At 37.9% G+C, this 21,203-nt stretch overlaps 1 protein-coding gene and 1 pseudogene across 1 annotated transcript; one reads left to right on the plus strand and one right to left on the minus strand.

Moving 5' to 3' along the window:
- The window catches only part of LOC147518336 (violaxanthin de-epoxidase, chloroplastic-like), a 39,646-nt pseudogene extending 32,463 nt beyond the window's left edge, over window positions 1-7,183 (minus strand).
- Window positions 7,184-11,438: 4,255 nt separating this feature from the next.
- On the plus strand, window positions 11,439-12,335 carry LOC147518339 (uncharacterized). Its single transcript, XM_086593891.1, has one exon. It carries the CDS (start codon window positions 11,439-11,441, stop codon window positions 12,333-12,335), a length of 897 nt encoding a protein of 298 aa, XP_086450017.1.
- The last annotated feature ends 8,868 nt before the right edge of the window (window positions 12,336-21,203 follow it).

Genomic DNA, 21,203 nt, shown 5'->3' on the forward strand with positions numbered 1-21,203 from the left:
ACTCGGGTTTACTTGCTTTCTGCGGAAAATGGTTGCCTGTTTTTTAGAATGTTTAAACTTGCCACGATTACTCTGTTTCGATCAGTTGGTCAGCTGGTCTTGGGTAATTCAGTTGGTTCAGTTACAGAATTCACGGCTCGATTAGTTTAGCCCTGTCTCGAGTCTTGAACAGCAGCTAGCACTAAATTTCTCCATTTTTTTTCCCTAAAATGTTTTCCTCTTCTAATCTTCGCGTCATAGTATTAATATATGCCCATTCTTGGGTATTTGGGATTCGAGATTGGTCATTGGTTTAGGGAAAGAAGTAAAAAGTAATACAAAAATCAGATGTTGGCGTCTTTATTATACATTTTGTAGAGGGTGTACAGTGTATAGTTCTCCAAAATAAAACTGAAGAACCAAAATGCAGCCATCAGAAAGGGAAAGAAGTAAAAGTAATACAAAAATCAGATGTTGGCGTCTTTATTATACAATTTGTAGAGGGTGTACAGCGTACAGTTCAGAGGATACACCATTTGAGGTTTTGAACATTGGAAAAATCTTTTCGTTAACGGCGACTTTGATTTCGCACTCGGGTTTACTTGCTTTCTGCGGAAAATGGTTGTCTGTTTTTTAGAATGTTTAAACTTGCCATAGTTACTCTGTTTCGATCATCTGGTCAGCTGGTCTTGGGTAATTCAGTTGGTTCAGTTAAAGAATTCCGGCTCGATTAGTTTAGCCCTGTTTTTTAGAATGTTTAAACTTGGGTATTTGGGATTGGTTAAGGTGTTAGAGTGGTCATTGGTTAAGGGGAAGAATTTAAAGTAATTCAAAAATCAGATGTTGGCGTCTTTATTATACAGTTTGTAGAGGGTGTATAGTGTATAGTTCTCCAAAATAAAACTGAAGAACCAAAATGCAGCCATTAGAAAGGGATAGAAGTAAAAGTAATACAAAGATCAGATGTTGGCGTCTTTATTATACAGTTTGTAGAGGGTGTACAATGTACATTTCAGAGGATACATCATTTGAGGTTTTGAACGTTGGAAAAAATCTTTTCGTTAAAGGCAACTTCAATTTCGCACTCGGGTTTACTTGCTATCTGCAGAAAATGGTTGCCTATTTTTTAGAATGTTTAAACTTGCCACAATTACTCTGTTTCGATCAGCTGGTCAGCTGGTCTTGGGTAATTCAGTTGGTTCAGTTAAAGAATTCACGGCTCGATTAGTTTAGCCCTGTCTCGAGTCTTGAACAGCAGCTAGCACTAAATTTCACCATTTTTTTTTATTCTAAAATGTTTTCCTCTTCTATTCTTAGCGTCACAGTATTAATATATTTCCAATCTTGGGTATTTGGGATTCGAGATTGGTCATTGGACATTTTTGCATGTGTTATTTGTTTTCTTCACTACGTTACCAAAAATATTCTGCACCTTAGTAAAAAAAGTCGTGGTTTTTTGTTTGAATGTGGCAATTCACCTACACTTTTTTAATGCGGGTAGTCGAATCTTGAAATGCTAAGTTCTGAATTCCAACTGAGGTAATTAAATATATAGCAAAACATTTTGACATTTGAGGTTTTGAATTAAATTGTTAAGTAAGCGTGTTTTGCACATGCTGCCCTGATCTAAAACGTATACCCCTACGTATGCACACTTAGTGATATTGGAATATTGGTGTCGCACCTGCTGCCCTGGTCTTTCTGTGGGTCTCAGCCATTACGGTATTTTTAATGTTTCTTTCAATATGCACGAGAGTGAATTGGGAGATACTCCTGGAGCATGGTCTTAAAACTAAATTGATCCAACATGTACTGAGTATGTTTTAAGACATAGCTGCTTAATTAATGTTTAGTATTTACGTTGTGACTCTTGACCAGGTTTACGTTGTATGTATTTCATTTATGCTTGGTCAATTTGCCAAATAGTTGCGAGTTTTTATTGTGCGTTGTGCTAATCATTTATGAAACCGAGATGGGTCTTTTTTCCTATTGCTTTTAAGTCATTTTGACGTGTTTACCATTTTCCTGGTTTAACATATTTAATTTTCAATGATAGCTTTTGGAGAAAATGTCGATTCAGCAATTCACCGATCTCGACAAACTTCACACTCGAACGGACCGATGGAAGATTAGGGTTCGAGTCACCCGGATGTGGAAACCCATAAATTCGAAGAAGAATTGCGATATTAGCATTGAATTTGTAATGCTCGATTCTAAGGTACTGATTATCCGTTAGATTTGGGTGGGGAAAAAAAAAGATTGTCAACCTACACGAGTCGTTGTACAAAACGTTTTATCAAATAAAATATCTGTATAGTTTTGTCATATAGACTTAGTGGGATAGTGTAATATATGATGTAATAGTCAAAAAACCACTATATCATATCCTCCATAATTGCCATCGTATGTTTTTCTCCAATGTTAAATGGTATGTCCTTTAATAAGTATTTTGTATATACATTTTCCTAAGTTTGTTTTTTTTTTCTTCTCATTATAACTATTTGAATGCTGCTTATTATTTCAACTGATTGTTCTTATTATGTACCGGCCTTTGGTGTTTATTTTTCCATATCAATCCTACCCCGTTGGATCGCTATGATTTTTTAAATTTTATCCGTGTCCATTAGAATCATTCATTCCATTTTATTTTGGACTATTTTTTTTTTTTTTTTTACTTTATCTGATTCCTTTCTATGCCGTCATTGATTGCACTAATTAACATGGGAGGCTGTCGCCCATTGGTTTAGGCGTGCTTGACACATATATGATTTGTGCGGGATTTGGGTGGTTGTCGAATAGAGTATTCAATGTGTTGTTCAATATAATAGTATATCCGTTTTGTTATCCATGCTGGTTACATGTCGTAATGGGGAGATTGCACCTTGATTAATTTTCATCTTGCGGTCAGGGTTATCAAATCCATGTCGTTTTGTTCGAAAAGGATTTCCAGTATTTCAATAGCGTTGTCAAGGAAGACTTTGTCCAGGAGGGCAGCATCTACACCTTGGAGAAGTTTGACGTTGTGTTTGTGAAGGACTACTGCCCCGTCGAGCATGCTTACAAGATCCATTTCAAAGAGGGGACATTGGTCAAGATTGCAACTGAAGAAGCCAATGACATCTCAAAGCACATGTTCAAGTTCACTGAATTTGACAATATTCCCACTAAAGCAAGCCAGCTAACTTTTCTCACAGACGTGATTGATGTATCGACAAAGGTTGGCAAAGCTAGAAAAGCTGCTGGGAAACTTTTAAAAGAAGTCGTTATCATGAATAAAAGGTAATGATCCCATTTTTTGAATCCCCGTCGGCTTTATTTGTTCCCTCTCCCTGTATCATGTTAGCCTCTGGTGATGATTTTTTTGTTTTTCAGTGGGCTGGAGCTGCCAATTACTTTGTGGGAAGGTATGACAGCAATAATTCCTGAAGACACGATGAAACAACCCAACGTAGTGATAATTGCGACGTCCCTAAAGGCAAGCTACTACAGAGGTGATTTTGCTTTGGCATTTTCGTTATTTATTTCATTTTGTTTTGTTTACCTACCTTTGTTGTTATTTAAAATGACTGTCTGAATTTGAATTTAATAATTTTGTGTTATAGGCAAGCTTGGGCTGTCAACCCTTAGTGGCACCAAGATTTATATAAACATGGATATCCAGGATGTGAAGGACTTTAAACAGAGGTAAATAAATTGCGTATCTCATCCATGTAATGTAACGTTCCTTTTGTTTGTACCTAGCATTTACCTTAGCCAACTTATATAGATAAGTAAAGAGAAGGACCAGTAAATTAGAAACTGAACAGAAATACATATACAACTATATACCCCCGCCAAACGTAAGTTACTACAAAGCAGTTGGCTCTTCCCCTCAAACTTTGGATCAGACCAATTTCCTCTATCTCTTGCATTGTGTGAGTCACTACCATCTCAGCCACATCCAGACCAAACTCCTCAGCTTTAAATACCCCCTTAAAAGTTCAATCGATATCTTCTCTGGAAAGCCTCCTACCTTTGCTTTAATAGGTGCTTAAACCTTGGACTTCTCTGGAAAGCCCCCTGAGTTTTAATGCTCACAGAAAGTATAGAAGCCTCCTAAGACATTGAGTTCTCGGATCGTTGTTCATTCCTCCCATTTTCTCTACAACTGAATATACTTATGGTCTATGAAGAATCAAGTTTATCTCCCCGCACATAATAGCTTAGATTCAAATGGACGCTGTCTACACATCTTCTCTTTGTATCAAAGATGGAGTAGGCGGTGTTAAAACGCTGTTGTTACCTCTCACAGAAGACTCTTCCATCACTATGGGTAATTGCCTGTCAGGACAGTCATAGCCTTTTGAAAACCGGCTAGGACTGGGAGAGTTTATCATGCCCGGCCTCGATGGGCTAGAACACGGAAGTTTAACACCAACAACAAGAGAAAAGCCATCAGGCACAATCATCCGCGGCGGGTTACCACAGGAAAAGTTATTCAGAGGTAAATTGTATCTCTTTCTCATCTGGATCCTCCAGACGCCCCCATAGAGTAAACCAAAGACGCCTAGCACTACTCCTTTCAATCCCAGAGCCTCCCTGAAAACCTCATTGTCGATATTGACAGCAGCCAAGTTGAAGATCCAGAAAGGAGCTAAACAAAACAGCAGAAAAGTCGCAATGAGAACCTACATATTCCCAAAACCAAGTCTTTCCATATTCCAACCAACGACACAGAAACTATAGAAAAGCGAGAGATATGACAGACAAATATCATCCCATATATCAAACAACCCCCCCTTCCATCTGGTTCTCTCCTCAATGGCTTTTTGATCATTTCGTAATGAAAACGAGAATCTCTTCTCTAGGGACATCAACTCCCTCTCTCATCCATGTTTGTGTGATAGTGAAACCATAATTGTTTGTTTGCTTTTCTTTTTCCTTGCCATTTAATTGATTCCTGGGGAATACTTTTTTTTTTTTTTTTTGTCCTGCTTTCTGATTGCGTCCCATCCTTAAGGGTGGAACAATCCTCAATGCAGTCCACTGCTCATTACACTAAGTTTAAAGCATGGTTTACTTATGAGTTGCTTTTGGCCTATGATTTTTTCGTAATAGCTGATGAGTTACATTTGTTTCTCAATTTTGATACAAAGAAAATAGTTGTTGAATTGGAAGACTCTGGTCAATCTGGCGGGCTTTCTGAGCAAGACCTTCTCATTGATCGGAGGGTTGGCATTGGTAAATTGAAGGAAATGGGAAGGGATGGCTCATGCAAGGTATATGCTCCAAGCGTCGCCAAGACTTCATTATTTATTTGCTCGCTGATTAAAATGTGTATCCCTTTTCTTGATTGTTATGTTCATTTGAACAACCACCATCCTTATTTTATTGCGTTTGTTTAGGGAACAATGTACACTTGCAAGGCCACCATAAGCTACGTCCCTGATAGCAAGTGGTTCTACACTTCATGTGTTAGTTGTAGAAAACTGTCACTGGAACAGTATGCACACATTGTAGTGTTGGCGTGGTCGATAGGTGTGCAAAAAAAGTTTTTTTTTTCTTCGTTAAGTCATTTCCCATTTTTCCCATCGTGCTGTGCACACTCTCATCCATGATCTATTCCTTTTGTCCCATAAAAAAAAATGATGACGCAGGTATATGCTACGAATGACAGTTAATGATTCATCTGGGGACACCACATTTGTTGTTTTTGATAAAAACACCGAACACTTGATTCAGAAGCCAGTTAAAGAATTGGTCCATATTTCAAAGGCATGCTACTACCAGATTGTGCATCATTTTTTTTTTTATCTAACAGAGTTTTCGTTGTATTATACCTTATGTATTTCACCGTATAGGAAAATGGCCCGCTACAGCTTCGGAAAGAACTGCAGCGCCTTGAAGAACGGGCGTATGTTTTCCAAGTTAGAGTCACTGACTATAGTGACAAGGACAAGTATGAATCATTCACCATCGAAAAGATTTTCCCAGAAGACATTGATAACACAATAGCCAAAGAAGTATTAAATAAGGTACTAAATTTCTAGACTAAATTTGCTGATTAAAGGATTACATCTCTGCAGCCTTGCCAAACTAATTTTGCCCCAATGCAGTGTGACCAAGGTTCAATATTGGAAATTCCAACTGAAGCCACCTGTAAAGAAGCCTCTGCCCAAGAAAACAGCCGTGAGGACCCACCGGCAAAAAAGCCTTGCAGGAGAATGGATTGATGTACGTAAAGGAAAGTCATGGCCAAAACTGCGATATTTGGTGGTCATGGCCAAATCTGCGGCAAAGTCTTGGGCGAGCGTAAAGGAATACCACTACAGCATGGCCGCCACCAACCACAAGGGCTACTCCATTGCAAGATGCACGGCCAAGCAACTACAAAAGGCATTCAAATTGATTACCTTACAAGAGTGTACTTAGCTTTGATAGGCGGTGTATCTTCTTCGATGTTTGCTATTTTTTTGTTCATCCCTTGAGTGCTCGTCGACTATTAAATTTTCGACGAGCACTCAAGGGATGAACAAAAAAATAAGGTTTATCGGGAATCTTTGCATCCAGTTGGAGACAATTGTGTTTTTGCAGTACACATAGAGAAAATGCCTCCAGAGTGCCCTACCACAACACGCCAACTCTAATCTAAACCTCCCAACCAGCCCACAAAAAGATCCTCGGCAGCCTCATGACACAAGTCCTGTCCTCGAAACTTTTCCATTGGAGGCACATAAGGTTTATCGGGAATCTTTGCATCCAGTTGGAGACAATTGTGTTTTTGCAGTACACATAGAGAAAATGCCTCCAGAGCTGGACTCTCGTATGATGCTATACACCGATAATTACAGACCTGGTCTACCGGATTGCATTTGTTCAAGCACTGGAGAGCATTCCTACAGTTAGGATCCAAGAGGCAGTTCAATACTTGCATTCCACAATTCTTTACCATGCAATTAAGCGTTGAGAAGCCCTTTGATCTCAAATTTTGCAACATAGGAACAGGCCTTATGTATGCATTAATGATCACCAATAAACAAAATCTTATATCATCAGAATTACGACGATACCATGCCTCAGATACCGTCTGTGCTACTTCTTTTGACTCAGTTGTGCTATTTCCTTGTATGATGCTGCTCACTTTGCTAAACAGGTTCCCTTTCACTTCTAAGCCCATACTTGAGAACCCTGGCTCACTCTCGACCGACGTGACCCATCTTCGCATGGCAATGGAGACAATTCAGGTTCCTGAGGGTCATTCCCATTTTTAATGCAAAACTTCTAAAAATCAGATTGAAAGCACAAAGAAAATTATAGTAATCAAGAAAACCTTGCAATATATGGTTCATTCAATGCAAAGAGAATTATGAGAGTTCAACCTCAAAAGAAACAGTCTTGTAGCAGTATCAATCTCAAAAGAAAACAGAACTTGACTAAAAGCTCCATGCTAGAAATAATGCATTACAACATGTGCATTTTTTTTTTCTTATGTATTTCTAAAGTCCGATATAAAGTGAAATGCTCATAAGGACTGTAGTAGGGTTCTAGCTACAACTGATCCCTGACTTTAAGGGAATATGCCAGTAAGAGGTGGAGTCAAGTAGTCGTTACCCCCCCTGAATGCTTCTCCAAGCTGAGGCCAGTCGATCAAATTCAAAACTGCTTGCAAATCATCAGTTCCTATGATGGAGTAGGTCATATGAACTCCAAAGAATTCCAAGTCATATGAATATCATCAAGCTGGGAACTGATTTTAATTGTATGAATGCAGAGCATAAGTTAAGGCGTGACATATTACCTTTCCATTATAATCTCTAACCTATAATTCACACAACGCGTGACATGCTGCTGTAACGGACATTATTCTTATTACAATTAGGTGTTCTCTTGAAACTGAACTTCTTCGCGATTCGCCCATGCTTAATCACTTTTTAGTTTTCCATTTTACCTCCATTTCAAAAGCTAACTTGAACCCTTCCTTTCATTGCATCAGGTGTTGGATGCTTATCATTACCTCCTTCTCTATTATGTTCCTGCGGAATCATACCTTAATGCAAGCTCAATAAAATCAAGGTTAGTTCATTTCTATCGTCAAAAGGGATTATAGTCTTTTAAAGCATTCGGTAATCCAATTCTGGTTCCAATAAATATATTACTTTAAACTGTTAGTTTGAGATGTTGTCTCATAATTTGGCTTTTCATGAAGCTTATCGTCACATTGTATTTGCGCACCCATTTATATTTCTTTAAAAAAAAGGGGAGTAAGGCAGTAGAATAGATGCTGCAATTGAGGCTTTGGAGTTCTGGGAGGAACTCACAATGATACACCATATCACAGTGGAGGAGCTAATTGAAAATTATATCGCATATCGACATCAAAAAGATTAAGGCAATCAAAGGGGTATTTATGGAGTATTGAAAGCAAATAATATGTTCTACTTATGAAAAGCAACTAAATAGAAATAGAAAAAGTCTTTCAGGACACAAAATGCACTCTAACAAATAAGTTAATAGTGAGTCCTAATATTTGAATCATAAGATATCAAGATCTATACAGTTAGGTAAGTACAGATCAATTTCATTTCAAACCACAGTGAAGCCCATGATATGAAAAATATCAACGTGTCATCCCATATTACACAACTAGCAATACATATGAGAAAGAGGTCAAGTACTCCTAGGGACCATGATTATCTTTGCTACTTAGCTGTTTCACCATATAGATAAAAGGAATGCTAGCAGGCAACTCAAGTTGGGAGTGGCATAAAAGGTGTGAAGTATATGTTAATATTGAAACATTAAAGACACAGAGTAAGACATAATCAAACCTGATAAATAACTTGGATAAATCATTAACTAGACTGATATATATGTCATTTATGGACTCCATTAAAGAAACTCATAGGGATGAGGTAGGTCATAGGAACTCCAAAGAACTCCAAGTCATAGGAATATCATCATGCTGGGAACTGATTTTAATGATAACATATTTTGTCTTTCATTGCATCAGGTGTTGGATGCTAATCATTACGTCCTTCTCTATTACGTTCCAGCAGAATCATACCTTAATGCAAGCTGAGTAAAATCGAGGTTAGTTCATTGCTATCGTCAGAAGGGATTATAGTCTTTTTAAGCATTCGGTAATCCAATGCTGGTTCCCATTATTACTATACTTTAAACTGTTAGTTTGCAATGTTGCCTCATAATTTTGCTTTTCGTGCAGCTTATCATCAAATTGTATATACGCCAACATTAGTATTTTGTGTACTTATTTACCTAATAACCCAATCTTATCAAACTGTTTATAGAAACCATGGACACCCAAGCATCATCATACATACATAATGAAACTGTACAAGAGTTTATTCAGAACCAACGAGTAGCCTAACTTGAGGTTAGATGTCCTTTAAACAATTTTTTCATGTACTGGCTTTCCTACTTATTCCCACGTTATTGGTTTTCTAATCTATACTCATACTTTTAACTTGAATGAATCTGTCAAATGCCCTACGGATAGCTGTTTCTGGCACTGCTCCACTACACCAACAGCGTGCACTACCCCACACAATGGATTCTGATGTAACTATGGGAGACTCATCAACATAACACCGGTTATCTCATGAGGCTACAGTCTGCAGTGAATCAAATAACCAGTCAACTGTCAGTCTAGCAGCGCACTCTATGTCCACACGGAACATGCATTTGCTCCTTCAGTTAAGACCCTCTTGGCGTTCAATAGCTCAACGTGCACGTCGACAGCGGGAGGAAGCCCTAAGAGTTTCAGCCACCCAAAGGGATCGCATATATCCTCCCCTAACTCACGGCCTCATAGTGGAAACAGCAGTACATTCTATCGATGCAACAAGTTTCACTACAACCACCCAACAAGTAGATAAAGGAAAGCATATTGTAATTGCTGACACTCTTTCACCACAGCCGTACATCAACTCAGAACTTGCTGGACCGTCATATGGTGGATGTTCTTCTGGCGCAACTCAGCATGAGCACTTTCCACTACCAACATGTAACTTCAGCCCCGGTTTTCATCTTGGGTCATCTTCCTTGAGGAGCAACATGTAAGTACTATCTCCAAACTTAAATATTTTCGTAATGAACAATTATAAATTACTAAACTAATTGAATACTAATTGTTTTTTCCCTACCGAAATTAGCTCCACAAACAATTTGCCTCCAAACATTACTGAGCCGGATGTTCTCGCTCAGGGTGCTATTAGGCCCGAGGAAATTTCTGAAGAAGCATCCGAATATTCTGACGAAGAATACTATGACATTGATGAACTTGAAAATCCAACCGAAATAATGCCTTTTATCCTGGTCGAGCGTCATTACCTTGGGGAACTAGATGTTCAATGTAAGTCTTGCTTCGCTTTACATTGGAGCGCAGAGCAACTCTCCAGTTCAACTAAAAAAAAACCTTTATTCGGATCATGCTGTCTCCAAGGAAAAATAAAATTGCCCTCACTTGATCCACTGCCCCCTCCGCTTGAATCACTCTTCGAAGGTAACGATTGGCTTGCACGTGATTTTCGGAAAAACATTCGGGGATATAATGCTTGCAATGCATTCACCAGTCTTGGCGTTAAAGCAAATGATCGAATCTTGAAAGGACGTGGACCAAAGTCGTTCACTATACATGGAGAGCTCTGCCATAAGATTGGATCACTTTTACCTGATGAACATGTCGACCCAAAATACACCCAGTTATACATTTATGATGCTGGCGCAGCTTTGGATTATCGACAACAACGCAATAAGCATTTACTCAGGGAGGTGCTAAGTATTGTACAAGGTGTTTTGGTACAGGCAAACGCGTGGTCAAAGTTTTTCAAAAATGCAAATGAGGTCTTAAGTTCAAGTGCATCGGCGGACAACAATATACTAGCCTTCATACAATACACTCCAGGAACGGATTGCCGCCGATATAATCTCCCGCCCACTTCTGAAATCGCTGTGGTATTACATGGTGATGAGACAAAGTATGATATGTTACGAGACATCGTTATTCACTACAAAGAAGGTGGACTAGAGAGGATAAGTGAATGCCATCCTGCTTATACACCTCTTCATTATGTACTTTTTTTTCCTAGAGGAGACCTTGGTTGGGCACCGGATTTGCGACAATGGGATGTCAAGATCAATTGCCCAAGTGATGCCAGACTAACGCAAGCACAATATTATTGATACCGTTTATTTGACCGTCCAACTGAATACTCTTCCATACTCAGGGGAGGCTCCCTCTACCAACAATGGATATTTGATGCTTGGGCTGCAACTGAACAGAATCGCTTGCGCTATATTCGCCTGAATCAAGACAACATTCGTGTGGAAGTGTACAATGGTTTGACGGACATTGCAGCAGACGGCGGCCCGCCTCGATCAAGTCAAGTTGGTTACGTTACATTCTCCCATCGTCTCACACGGGTAGCCCGAGGCATATGTATGAGATCTACCAAGACTCAATGGCCATTACACGATACAACAAACACCCAGATGTATTCCTAACAGCAACAGCAAATCCGAATTGGCCAGAAATCATAAAAGCTCTCAAGCCACACCAAACTGCGTCTGACAGACCTGAGGTGGTTGCCCGTGTATTCGAAATGAAAAGGAAAGCAATAATGGAAGAGATAAAAAATAATGGCGTGTTTGGTGAACAAGCTGCATCCGTCTACACTATCGAGTTCCAAAAACGAGGACTGCCACACATGCATGCACTCATCTACCTCAAGCAACCCGATAAGATCCGTAACGCCAATCAAGTCAATAAGATTGTTTCTGCGGAGTTCCCAAAATCTATCTCGGAACCTAATCTTTTCGAGATAGTGAAGAGGTGTATGGTACACGGGCCATGTGGACCTAAAAACCCAAAGGCCCCTTGCATGGAGAATGGTCGGTGTACAAAACATTATCCACGCGCTTTTACAGATGAAACTACAATGGATCAAGTTGGATATCTAGTTTACCAACGACACAATACTGGGAACGAATTTGAGGTGCGCGACTGCAAAGTTGATAACCGAGATGTCGTCCCTTACAACCCCCACCTATCAGAGATGTTCAACTGCCATATAAATGTTGAAGTTTGTGCATCGGTTTGTGTAGTTAAATACATTCACAAATACATTTACAAAGGGCATGATAGGGCAACTATGGTTATTGTTGGTACTGATGATGAGATCAAACAGTACATTGATGCACGGTATGTCGGGCCACCCAAAGCTGCATGGCGTCTTCTCGAGTTCCCTCTGCACAAAGAATTACCACACGTTGAAAGGCTGGCAGTTCATTTGGAAGGGATGCATCGAGTTGTTTACAATGCAAAAGGAGTCAAGGGCTACAGTTCTCGCAAGAGCTAGAAATCCGAGATCAACTCTAACAACTTACTTCAAATGTTGTGCCGAAGATCTGGGTGCCTGTGGATATACTTACCAGGAGTTCCCACAGTATTATGTCTGGAAAAGAGATAAAAAGATTTGGAAACTAAGGGAGCACGGTTATGCTATTGGGAGAATGTACTTTCCAAATCCAAATGCCGGAGAGCGCTTCTACCTTCGCTTGCTACTGACTGCTGTTAGAGGACCAACATCATTTGAAGATCTTCGTATGGTTGACGGCTTTGAGCATGACACGTTCAAAGCAGCATGCGTTGCACGTGGCCTTCTCGAATCCAACGACGAGTGGAGAGAATATCTGGCATCGGTGATGAAGAACGACTACCAACTGCACAGACTGTTCAGCGTAATCCTTTTGGAATGTTCCCCAACCAGTCCTGCAACACTATGGAATGAATTTTCTAAGCATATTTGTGACGATCTGGCTCACATGATACGTTCGAAGTTTAACAACCAGAGTCCGACTACAGAGGAAATAACTAATTATGGTTTGTTCCTAATTAACAAGTTGCTTATCGAAGCAGGTAAGACTTTATCTAATTTCCCAGACATGCCAAAACCAAAAAAAGATTGGGACCAGCTAGGTGGGAACAGGCTTATTTGGGAGCAGAGGGAATTGCAGTACGAAGGTCTTGAACAAGCGGCAAATGCAAATGTGGAACGCCTGAATGCTGATCAACTTCATGCCCACACCGAGATAACAGATTCAGTGCAAAACAATATGGGAAAGACTTTCTTCCTAAATGGTGCAGCCGGGACAGGAAAAACGTTCGTCTACAACACAATTGCTGCTACTTGCCGCAGTCAAGGCCATATTGTCATCAATGTTGCATCGTCAGGAATAGCATCGCTGCTGCTGTCTGGTGGTAGGACCGCACACTCTACTTTTTGCCTCCCACTGGATGTTATGGACAACACCTTCTGCGGGTTTTCAAAAAACTCCATACATGCTGAACTGTTCAAGGAAGTTAACTTAATTATTTGGGATGAAGTCCCCATGCAGCACAGACATTGCGTCGAAGCCGTTGAAAGAACAATAAGGGATATCCGAGAAAATTCAAAGCCTTTCGGAGGAATTACTATGGTTATAGGTGGAGATTTCAGGCAAACGTTGCCTATTGTACCAAAAGACAGCAGAGAGCAATTCGTCGGAGCATCAGTGAGAAGATCCCAGCTATGGACACAAGTACAAGTCTTGCACTTGGTACATAACATGAGATTGGAGATGTCAGAGCCTAATAATGCCAGCTTCGCAGATTACTTGATCAAGGTACTTTACAAATAAAAAACATCATAAAAATTAAAGATTAAAAAGGCATGTTACTGACTCAAATTTCTCTGAATTTTTTTTAGGTTGGCACAAATCCTTTAGATACTGTTGAGTTGCCAAGAGGGATACGAAACTGTGCTGACATAGGGGATCGTATTTCGTCAGTTTATCCAGATTTGAATGTGAGTGGGATGACAACACCAATTTACTTGACTGAAAGAACCATCCTAACTGCTCGAAATGACGATGTCAGCGTCATTAACCAAGCTGCCCTGAATTTGTTCCTCGGGCAAGAGATTTCTTACTTAGCTGCAGATAAAGTTGTCGATGATATTACAAGCCCTCAAAACAACGGATCCACATACCCTAGCGAGTTTTTAAATTCCCTAGATCCCTCAAGCTTGCCACCGTTTAATCTCCAACTGAAAACAGGATGCCCTATAATGTTGCTTAGGAATTTTGCCCCAAGAGATAGGCTTTGCAATGGAACCCATTTGATTGTATTACGCTGCGAAAGTAGAGTACTGGAAGGAATGATCATAACTGGAGCCAAGGCTGGAAATACTGTATTTATTCCGAGGATATCCCTAACGCCATCAACAACTGAAATGTCGTTTCAAATGTCGAGACGGCAATTTCCAGTTAGACTGGCCTTTGCAATGACAATCAACAAGTCTCAAGGACAATCAGTCAATTATGTCGGCATCAACTTAGAGACCCCAGCATTCAGTCATGGCCAGCTCTATGTCACACTATCTAGGTGCACGTCTTCAAAAAGAATTACTGTCCTACTACCACCCGATTCATCCAATTGCACCACCAACATTGTATACCCTGAAGTGCTTTTGTAGCATCGTTAAAGGTAAGTCGACTTATGTCTATGCATTTCTTACATTGCCTATTATTAGATATACATAACTATACCCTCCTCTTGATTGTACTGTACATCTTGGATATTTGGGCGTGGGTTTACAAGAGCACTTAGGCATTATCAGCAACTTAATAATGGCACTACTACTTTATTAAAACAAATGCCTATAATCGATGACTGTATTGTGGCACATTAATCACTCATGGACAGGTGAGTCAGATCAACTTTTGAACATGATCTTAGTATTATGGGTATACAATGACATTCAATTACGTGCACGGCGAGCATCAAAACATGACATTCAATTAGGTTGCATCCTATTAATGTGATTAACTTTGAAAGGAAGTCTATGCAGTTCACTGTTTTGCTGCTTCTATGCTATGCACCTGATGCGTGGTTTAAAAAATATCGTTTCCAATCATAATTTTTTACCCCTTTCAAGAAGTAATCTGATTTAGTCAACCTGGTCATATAATAAAAAATTAGGTAACAAAATCCAAATAGCATGTCTTCATTTGGTCATATAATTAAAAGTAAGGTAACAGAATCCACTAACAAAGATATTCGGATCTTCTTCGTGTACAAGTAGTCCATTCTATATTTGAGCATAATAACTTACCATATACATTTGATTTCTTTTCCCCATGGATGGTAGAATTACCAATCCGACAAATATGGACATCTGAGAATTCACTCCCATAAAGAAATAATCTAAAGAAAAAATACTGACCCAACAAATACTTCAAATCTAGGTAACTTACTATATACATTACTTTTCTTTACATTTATAAACTTGGTAATTGATACAAATGGGGTAATCAAATAATTTTATTATGAATATATAGAAACTATACATATACATAAGCTTGGTATTTATAGCATTAAACGATCACATTACCAAGTACCTCCTTTATAAAGACTAAGTGATTAGTCTGTACAATGTTATTTTCAATCAACTCCTTCCACTCAAAGGTTTGTTATTTATTTACAACGAATATACTTAGTTAAATAATGCATTCTTTCCTCTAATTGACATATAATGCTGTGTTTTTGGAATGGATAATCTTTGCAGAGTACCCGGTGACTCTAGCGAAAAAGTTCTTGCTACGCGCGAAGCAACACCTCCCAAGGGCTCCTCAGGTGGCCATGCAGCCTTAACAATGTACGACTACAATAACAAAGCACATCTAAAGCTTAATGTCAAGATTAGAAATAACAATGGAAATAGTGTCTCGACAGAAGCAGCATGTTTGTGTGGTTTTCCTAACAGTTCACAATGCATGGAGAGTATTGATTAACTAACCTTTGAAATTTAACAGCTTACAAGGAGCTTAATAAAGGTTTAAACGAAATATATTTATTCACAGTTCTGGGTTAATGTATGTTGATTGCCATTTTTATGTATTGACCATTATAAAAAAAAAAAAAAAAAAAAAAAAAAAAATCCTAATGGGCTTCGACGTGGGCTTAACGCGTTGCCCTTTCTCCCTCTCCCTTAAACACCCTTTCCGAACCGTTACTTAATAACAATCGCAATCAACATAATAGTACACTAAATTAATTCCATTCTTTAAAAAATACTAATAATAACTCCATTTTTCAGGCCTTCCTCTTTGTCCAAATTTTCTGCCCAATAAATTCATAACCATAAAAGTAGTCGGTTACAAAGTAATGGATTAAGTAACGTTCCCGATTTGTTCTCTCAACTCTACCAGTATAAAACCCGCGAGTCTGCAACATTTCTCCTCAACACTTTGAACAAAGCTACTTGGTGTAGACATCCACCAGATAACTGAGTGTTTGGCACCATTTTAGTTACAACCTCCTAAACTTCAAGACGACCTCAAGTTTTTTTAAGAGGTGAGTCATGGTTTATTCACTCTTCTCTCTCTTTACTCAACTTTTTGACTTTTTCCTTTATTTCCCTTCCCTTATTATTGTTGCTGTAAAATAAAATTTATGCTTCTGTAATAGCAAAAACTAAATTGGTTTATTGTATAAATTTTGGGAATTCATGTACCGGTGTCCAATTTAAAAAAAGAAACAACCACCTAACAACCGGAGCTTTTTGGCTTCAGTGGTGTGTTTTAAAATTATTACTCTCTCCCTCTCTCTCAGTGGTGTGTCTTTAGATTGTATTCAACACTAAAAAAGAAATTCACAAAGCAGCAACCACGAATCTACAAGCTTTAAATTATGCTAAAATTTCTATACTAAAATTTTGTCTTCATTTCTATGCTAAAATTCCTTCCCCATCCATTCTGATTGTTTTTTTTTTGGCCGATTCAATTTTCCTGCTATTTCGTTTCTAAATCCCACAAAGGTTTAAACCAAATCTTTGATTTGGTAAATATCTATCATCTGCATACTGCTTTACTGTCATTGACAAGAAATTGATTATGCTTGCGTTACTTGAACCTATCTATGCTTCAGAATCGTCTTTTCTAGCGTCTTGTTTTTTGTTTTGCTTTGTTCTTTCTTTTTAGTTCTTTTGTTATTTTCTCATTTTTTTACATCATACTATCTTCAATGCATTTAAGTTCATCACCTAGGCATCATTTTATAATTCCACACATCGGTTTATGCTTTCAACTTATAATGGTACTGCAATATAAAATTCATATTAGAACCTACAATAGCTGTTTGCACACTACAGGCTTGTTTGTAATTATCTTGGGTTGTCTATCGCATAAAGTGGTGCAAAACAGTGTAGACCTGAACCTTTTCCTCTGTCTTCTTCAATTATACGCTAACAACTTTAATTCACTCTCCTTATGGTTATGAACATGCATATTGTTTATCTTGCTTGGTTGCCCATTGGTAGTATTTTTCAATTCCATAGCACAACTAACAATTTTGACTAATATGTAGGTCATGGAATCGGGTATGTCAATTTACACCATTTCTTTCAAAACCTTACTCCACCACATGCTCAAGCATTTCAACATGTGCAAAAGTTCCTACGGATACACCCTACACGAAAATTTATATGAGGCATGGGTAGAAGTTGAAATCTCCAGAATAAAAAAGCAGAAGATATTCTTAGGAATACGTTCACATGACAAAAAAACATCGGAACAGGATGCTGCAAAGAAATCAATTGCTTTTTTACAAGAAGCCCACGGCTGCGAAATAGAAGACTTCAACTATAAGGACAAAAAAAAGTACTATGTGCGCTACCGACGAATAGAATTCGCATTTGACAAACTACTTGAAGAACATCAAGCTATGCAAGCAAGTTATCAGTAGCTGATTGAAGAAAATAAAGTTCTTAAAGAGCGTCTCATAATTGAAAAGAACGAGCATGCTGAAAGTGAAGAGGAATATGATAGTCAATATGACCCATCAGAAGATGAGGATGTCAACCACAGTTCTTGACATTTTTTAACCCCTTTGGAGAACAAATAGTACAATTTATCCATTTATTATGCTTTCAATTACAACTTTTTAATAAATATGAAGACAATCATCACGATACCGAAGAAACCTAAGGTAACATATTATTAATTATGATTTACTCCAGTATTATATAATTGTTTGGGTTAAGGATTTTTAGCTTGCTTATTAGAGGACAGTTCAAACATTTTCAGAACCCCTGTGCCCACTACTTGATCATCTATTTTAAGTGATTTATTTTTACTCTGTTTATGTGTGTTTAGTGATCCATTGATCGGTTAGGTTAGTTAGTTTGTCTATGATTTTCAGTGCCGAACATTGGCTAATACTGTACTATTTTGGATTTCAGGTTTAATGGGTAAAGAAAACTTATATTTTCCCAGCTTTGTTTGATGGTGATTACAAAAGGAATAGAGGTGATACTCCAAATGGTGAGACAACTTTTCACCAACTCATATCCTAGATTTATTCAATATTCACTGATATTACTTGATTGACGTGTATAAAGATAGAATAAAGCTTTTACGATAGTCGTTGAACTTTTAGAGCAATCCCTGCTCAATAAGTAGAACCTCCACTATGGTCTCTCTCAAAACCCAAAAAAGATCATTTAAAAGTAGGATTTCCTAGACAAATTTGGTAAAAGGATTGCAAAAGCAGTATAACTATTGTGTCATGAACGCTATCAAAAGTGCCAAATTACGTGGATGGTATAGGAGTCGGCCTATTCCTATGATGTCATGGTTTAAGCCTATTGACCATGGGCTTATTTTCTTTTCTTTGTGTGTTGGAATGCAAAATGATGCTAACTTATAGGCTATGTCATGTTGACTTTCATGATAAAGTGAGTAAGTTCATAACATATGCTTATTAAAGAATGAACTTATGTAGTTTGCTAAGCCTTGAATTCCTTACGATTTGGTGTTTGTTATCCTCTAATTATATATGGAAACCCATTTTAAGATGCTTAATAATATGTATGCTTCTTTGCTTTTAGGATTTCATCCTTTGATTATTTATGTTGCCTACTACTACATGATTCGGTTTAAGAGATAAAAAGAAAAATGCTTATTGGACATAAATTCGTTTGAATGTGACCTTTTGGTCAATTTGTGGTTAATGTGCTTAATAGGTGGATCTATACCTGCATTTCAATGCAACAAACATATTTCTATTAGTCTTTATCTATAAAAGTTGGCTGTTGCCTAAGGTTAGATGGCGAGCTAAATGCAAAATATTTAGGCCAGTACTACTACATTCAATGTCTGACAAATCAACATTTTAACTCGACATATTTTGAATTATCATGTCTGTGATATGCTTGGTTCTGATTGTTCACTGTTGTAGTTAAAAAAAAAATTCTTAACCAGCTGGAACTTATTAGGTCAATATATTTTATAGATTTTGCTGTTTATATATATATATTGCTATTAGATTTTGTAGGATTTCAAATTAGAAAACTACATTTCATGAGCCCTAATATATTTAGCATGATGGTCATTATCAAATTCAAATTGATCATATTCAGCTATGCCATAGAATGTGATCGGTAGTGGATAAACTATTGTTCCATTCACAACCTACTCTTTTTTAAAAAAAAAATCCGCATACTAATTTTTGTTTTCTTGCATTGGATAAATAATTTTACTGATCATCATCTTGACGTCGCTACAAGCTATCCAATTGGCTTGACAAGAGCATTCTTTTATATATGTCCCCCACCCAAATCACAAATACCACATATACGAGCGTAATGGCGACGAGGTTTACATATGGTGGCCAGTTAAATTCTACATGGTGGAGTTTCCGTTTACACCATGCCTATTAGCTCCCCATGCGAGGAATGTTAACAACTTTATTTTTTATGTATGTCTCGCGCTCTCACTGATTTTGGTTTTCCTTTGTTCATGTGTTATCTATTCTTTTTTTAGGAACGACTGTTTCTTTTTCCTTTAAGTTTTTTTTGCGTGCATAATCTTTGTGTGTTTGTGTACTGGGTAGTGATGACTCAATTCACTTGCCGACCAGATGTTGCATTCATTTATACTTGAGCAACTCATAATTGTGTCTTTACAAAAGAAATTCTATGAGCACAATTTTTACGTCTAATTTCTTATAAATTGTAATTTTGTATTGGCTTCCTCCAGCTATCCCTCTCAAGGCAAATTCAAGTGTATGGGGCTGCTATATTGTCGTCATATTCAACATTGGCTCACATCACAGGTTTACAGCTAAAAAAAAAGATAAAACTCTAGGATTACATACCAGCGACCTTGACTGTGTACTGTTCTTCATTTTTGTCCTTTTTGAGTTTTGATAGATTGTGTTGTGTTACTTTTGTACCAGCTCAATGTGTGTGTGTGTTTTTGTTACCAACATTGGATGAACAAATCATATTTGATGCTTCGCGTTGAACTATCCGAAATACATTACACTGTTAAAAAGAAAATGAGAAATTTCGTGATATAAGCCCTGTTTGTGTTTGTATTGTAAGTGACGAAACTTACAGAATGTAGATGATGCCAAAATGATAATTGGACTAAAGGTTAATACTCTAGACCTATTTGGTGGACTCTATAATTTTCAAAAAGTGCGTCCACCTCCACTATATCAACAAGCTCAATAGCAGTCTTTTCCAATGCTTAACATATAATGACCTCTTCATTCATATAAAGTTTGGTCTACTATGTGCCAGGAGCTAATATTTGATGTGTTTTTTGCAGGCCAAAGTGGGATGGTAGTCATTAGGAAGGTGACGAAACTTAACGACTAGATGCACTTTGTTTAGCAATACAGCTTGGATCATATTATGTGGACATCGAGCTCATGGTATCTATCTGTTTAATTGCCGCTGAAAACAAATATTGTGAATGGAGTTGATATAAGTGACACGTGTTTTGTTTCTTTTAGTTCTTCGTTTTTCATAAATGTTTTCCAGTTCTACCAGGCAATGCGAAGGAACTTCCTGTTTTCATAGACTAATGTCTCAAATGTTTAAGAATTAACATACTGGACCCATCATAACTAAACTGCATCATGTTTTATAGGTAGTTAGATGGTCTTTGACATTAAAATGCTTCTACAAGCTATTTATATCATGAAAAGTAGCATATGTGATTATATTGCCGCTTCCTTCTCTCTTTTTCTGATTGTGGGTGACCTTTCTTTCCCTGAATTAGTTGCGCCCTTAGTCCCTTTTAAATTATTTTGTAGAGTACAACTCAGTAACAATGTTTCTTGCTTTACGAATTGTCTTTGCAAGATGGATGTCTAATGACCACAAATTTTTCGTCTA

The sequence above is a fragment of the Coptis chinensis genome, chromosome 2, assembly GCF_015680905.1.
Source record: "Coptis chinensis isolate HL-2020 chromosome 2, ASM1568090v1, whole genome shotgun sequence".
Lineage (NCBI taxonomy): Eukaryota > Viridiplantae > Streptophyta > Magnoliopsida > Ranunculales > Ranunculaceae > Coptis > Coptis chinensis.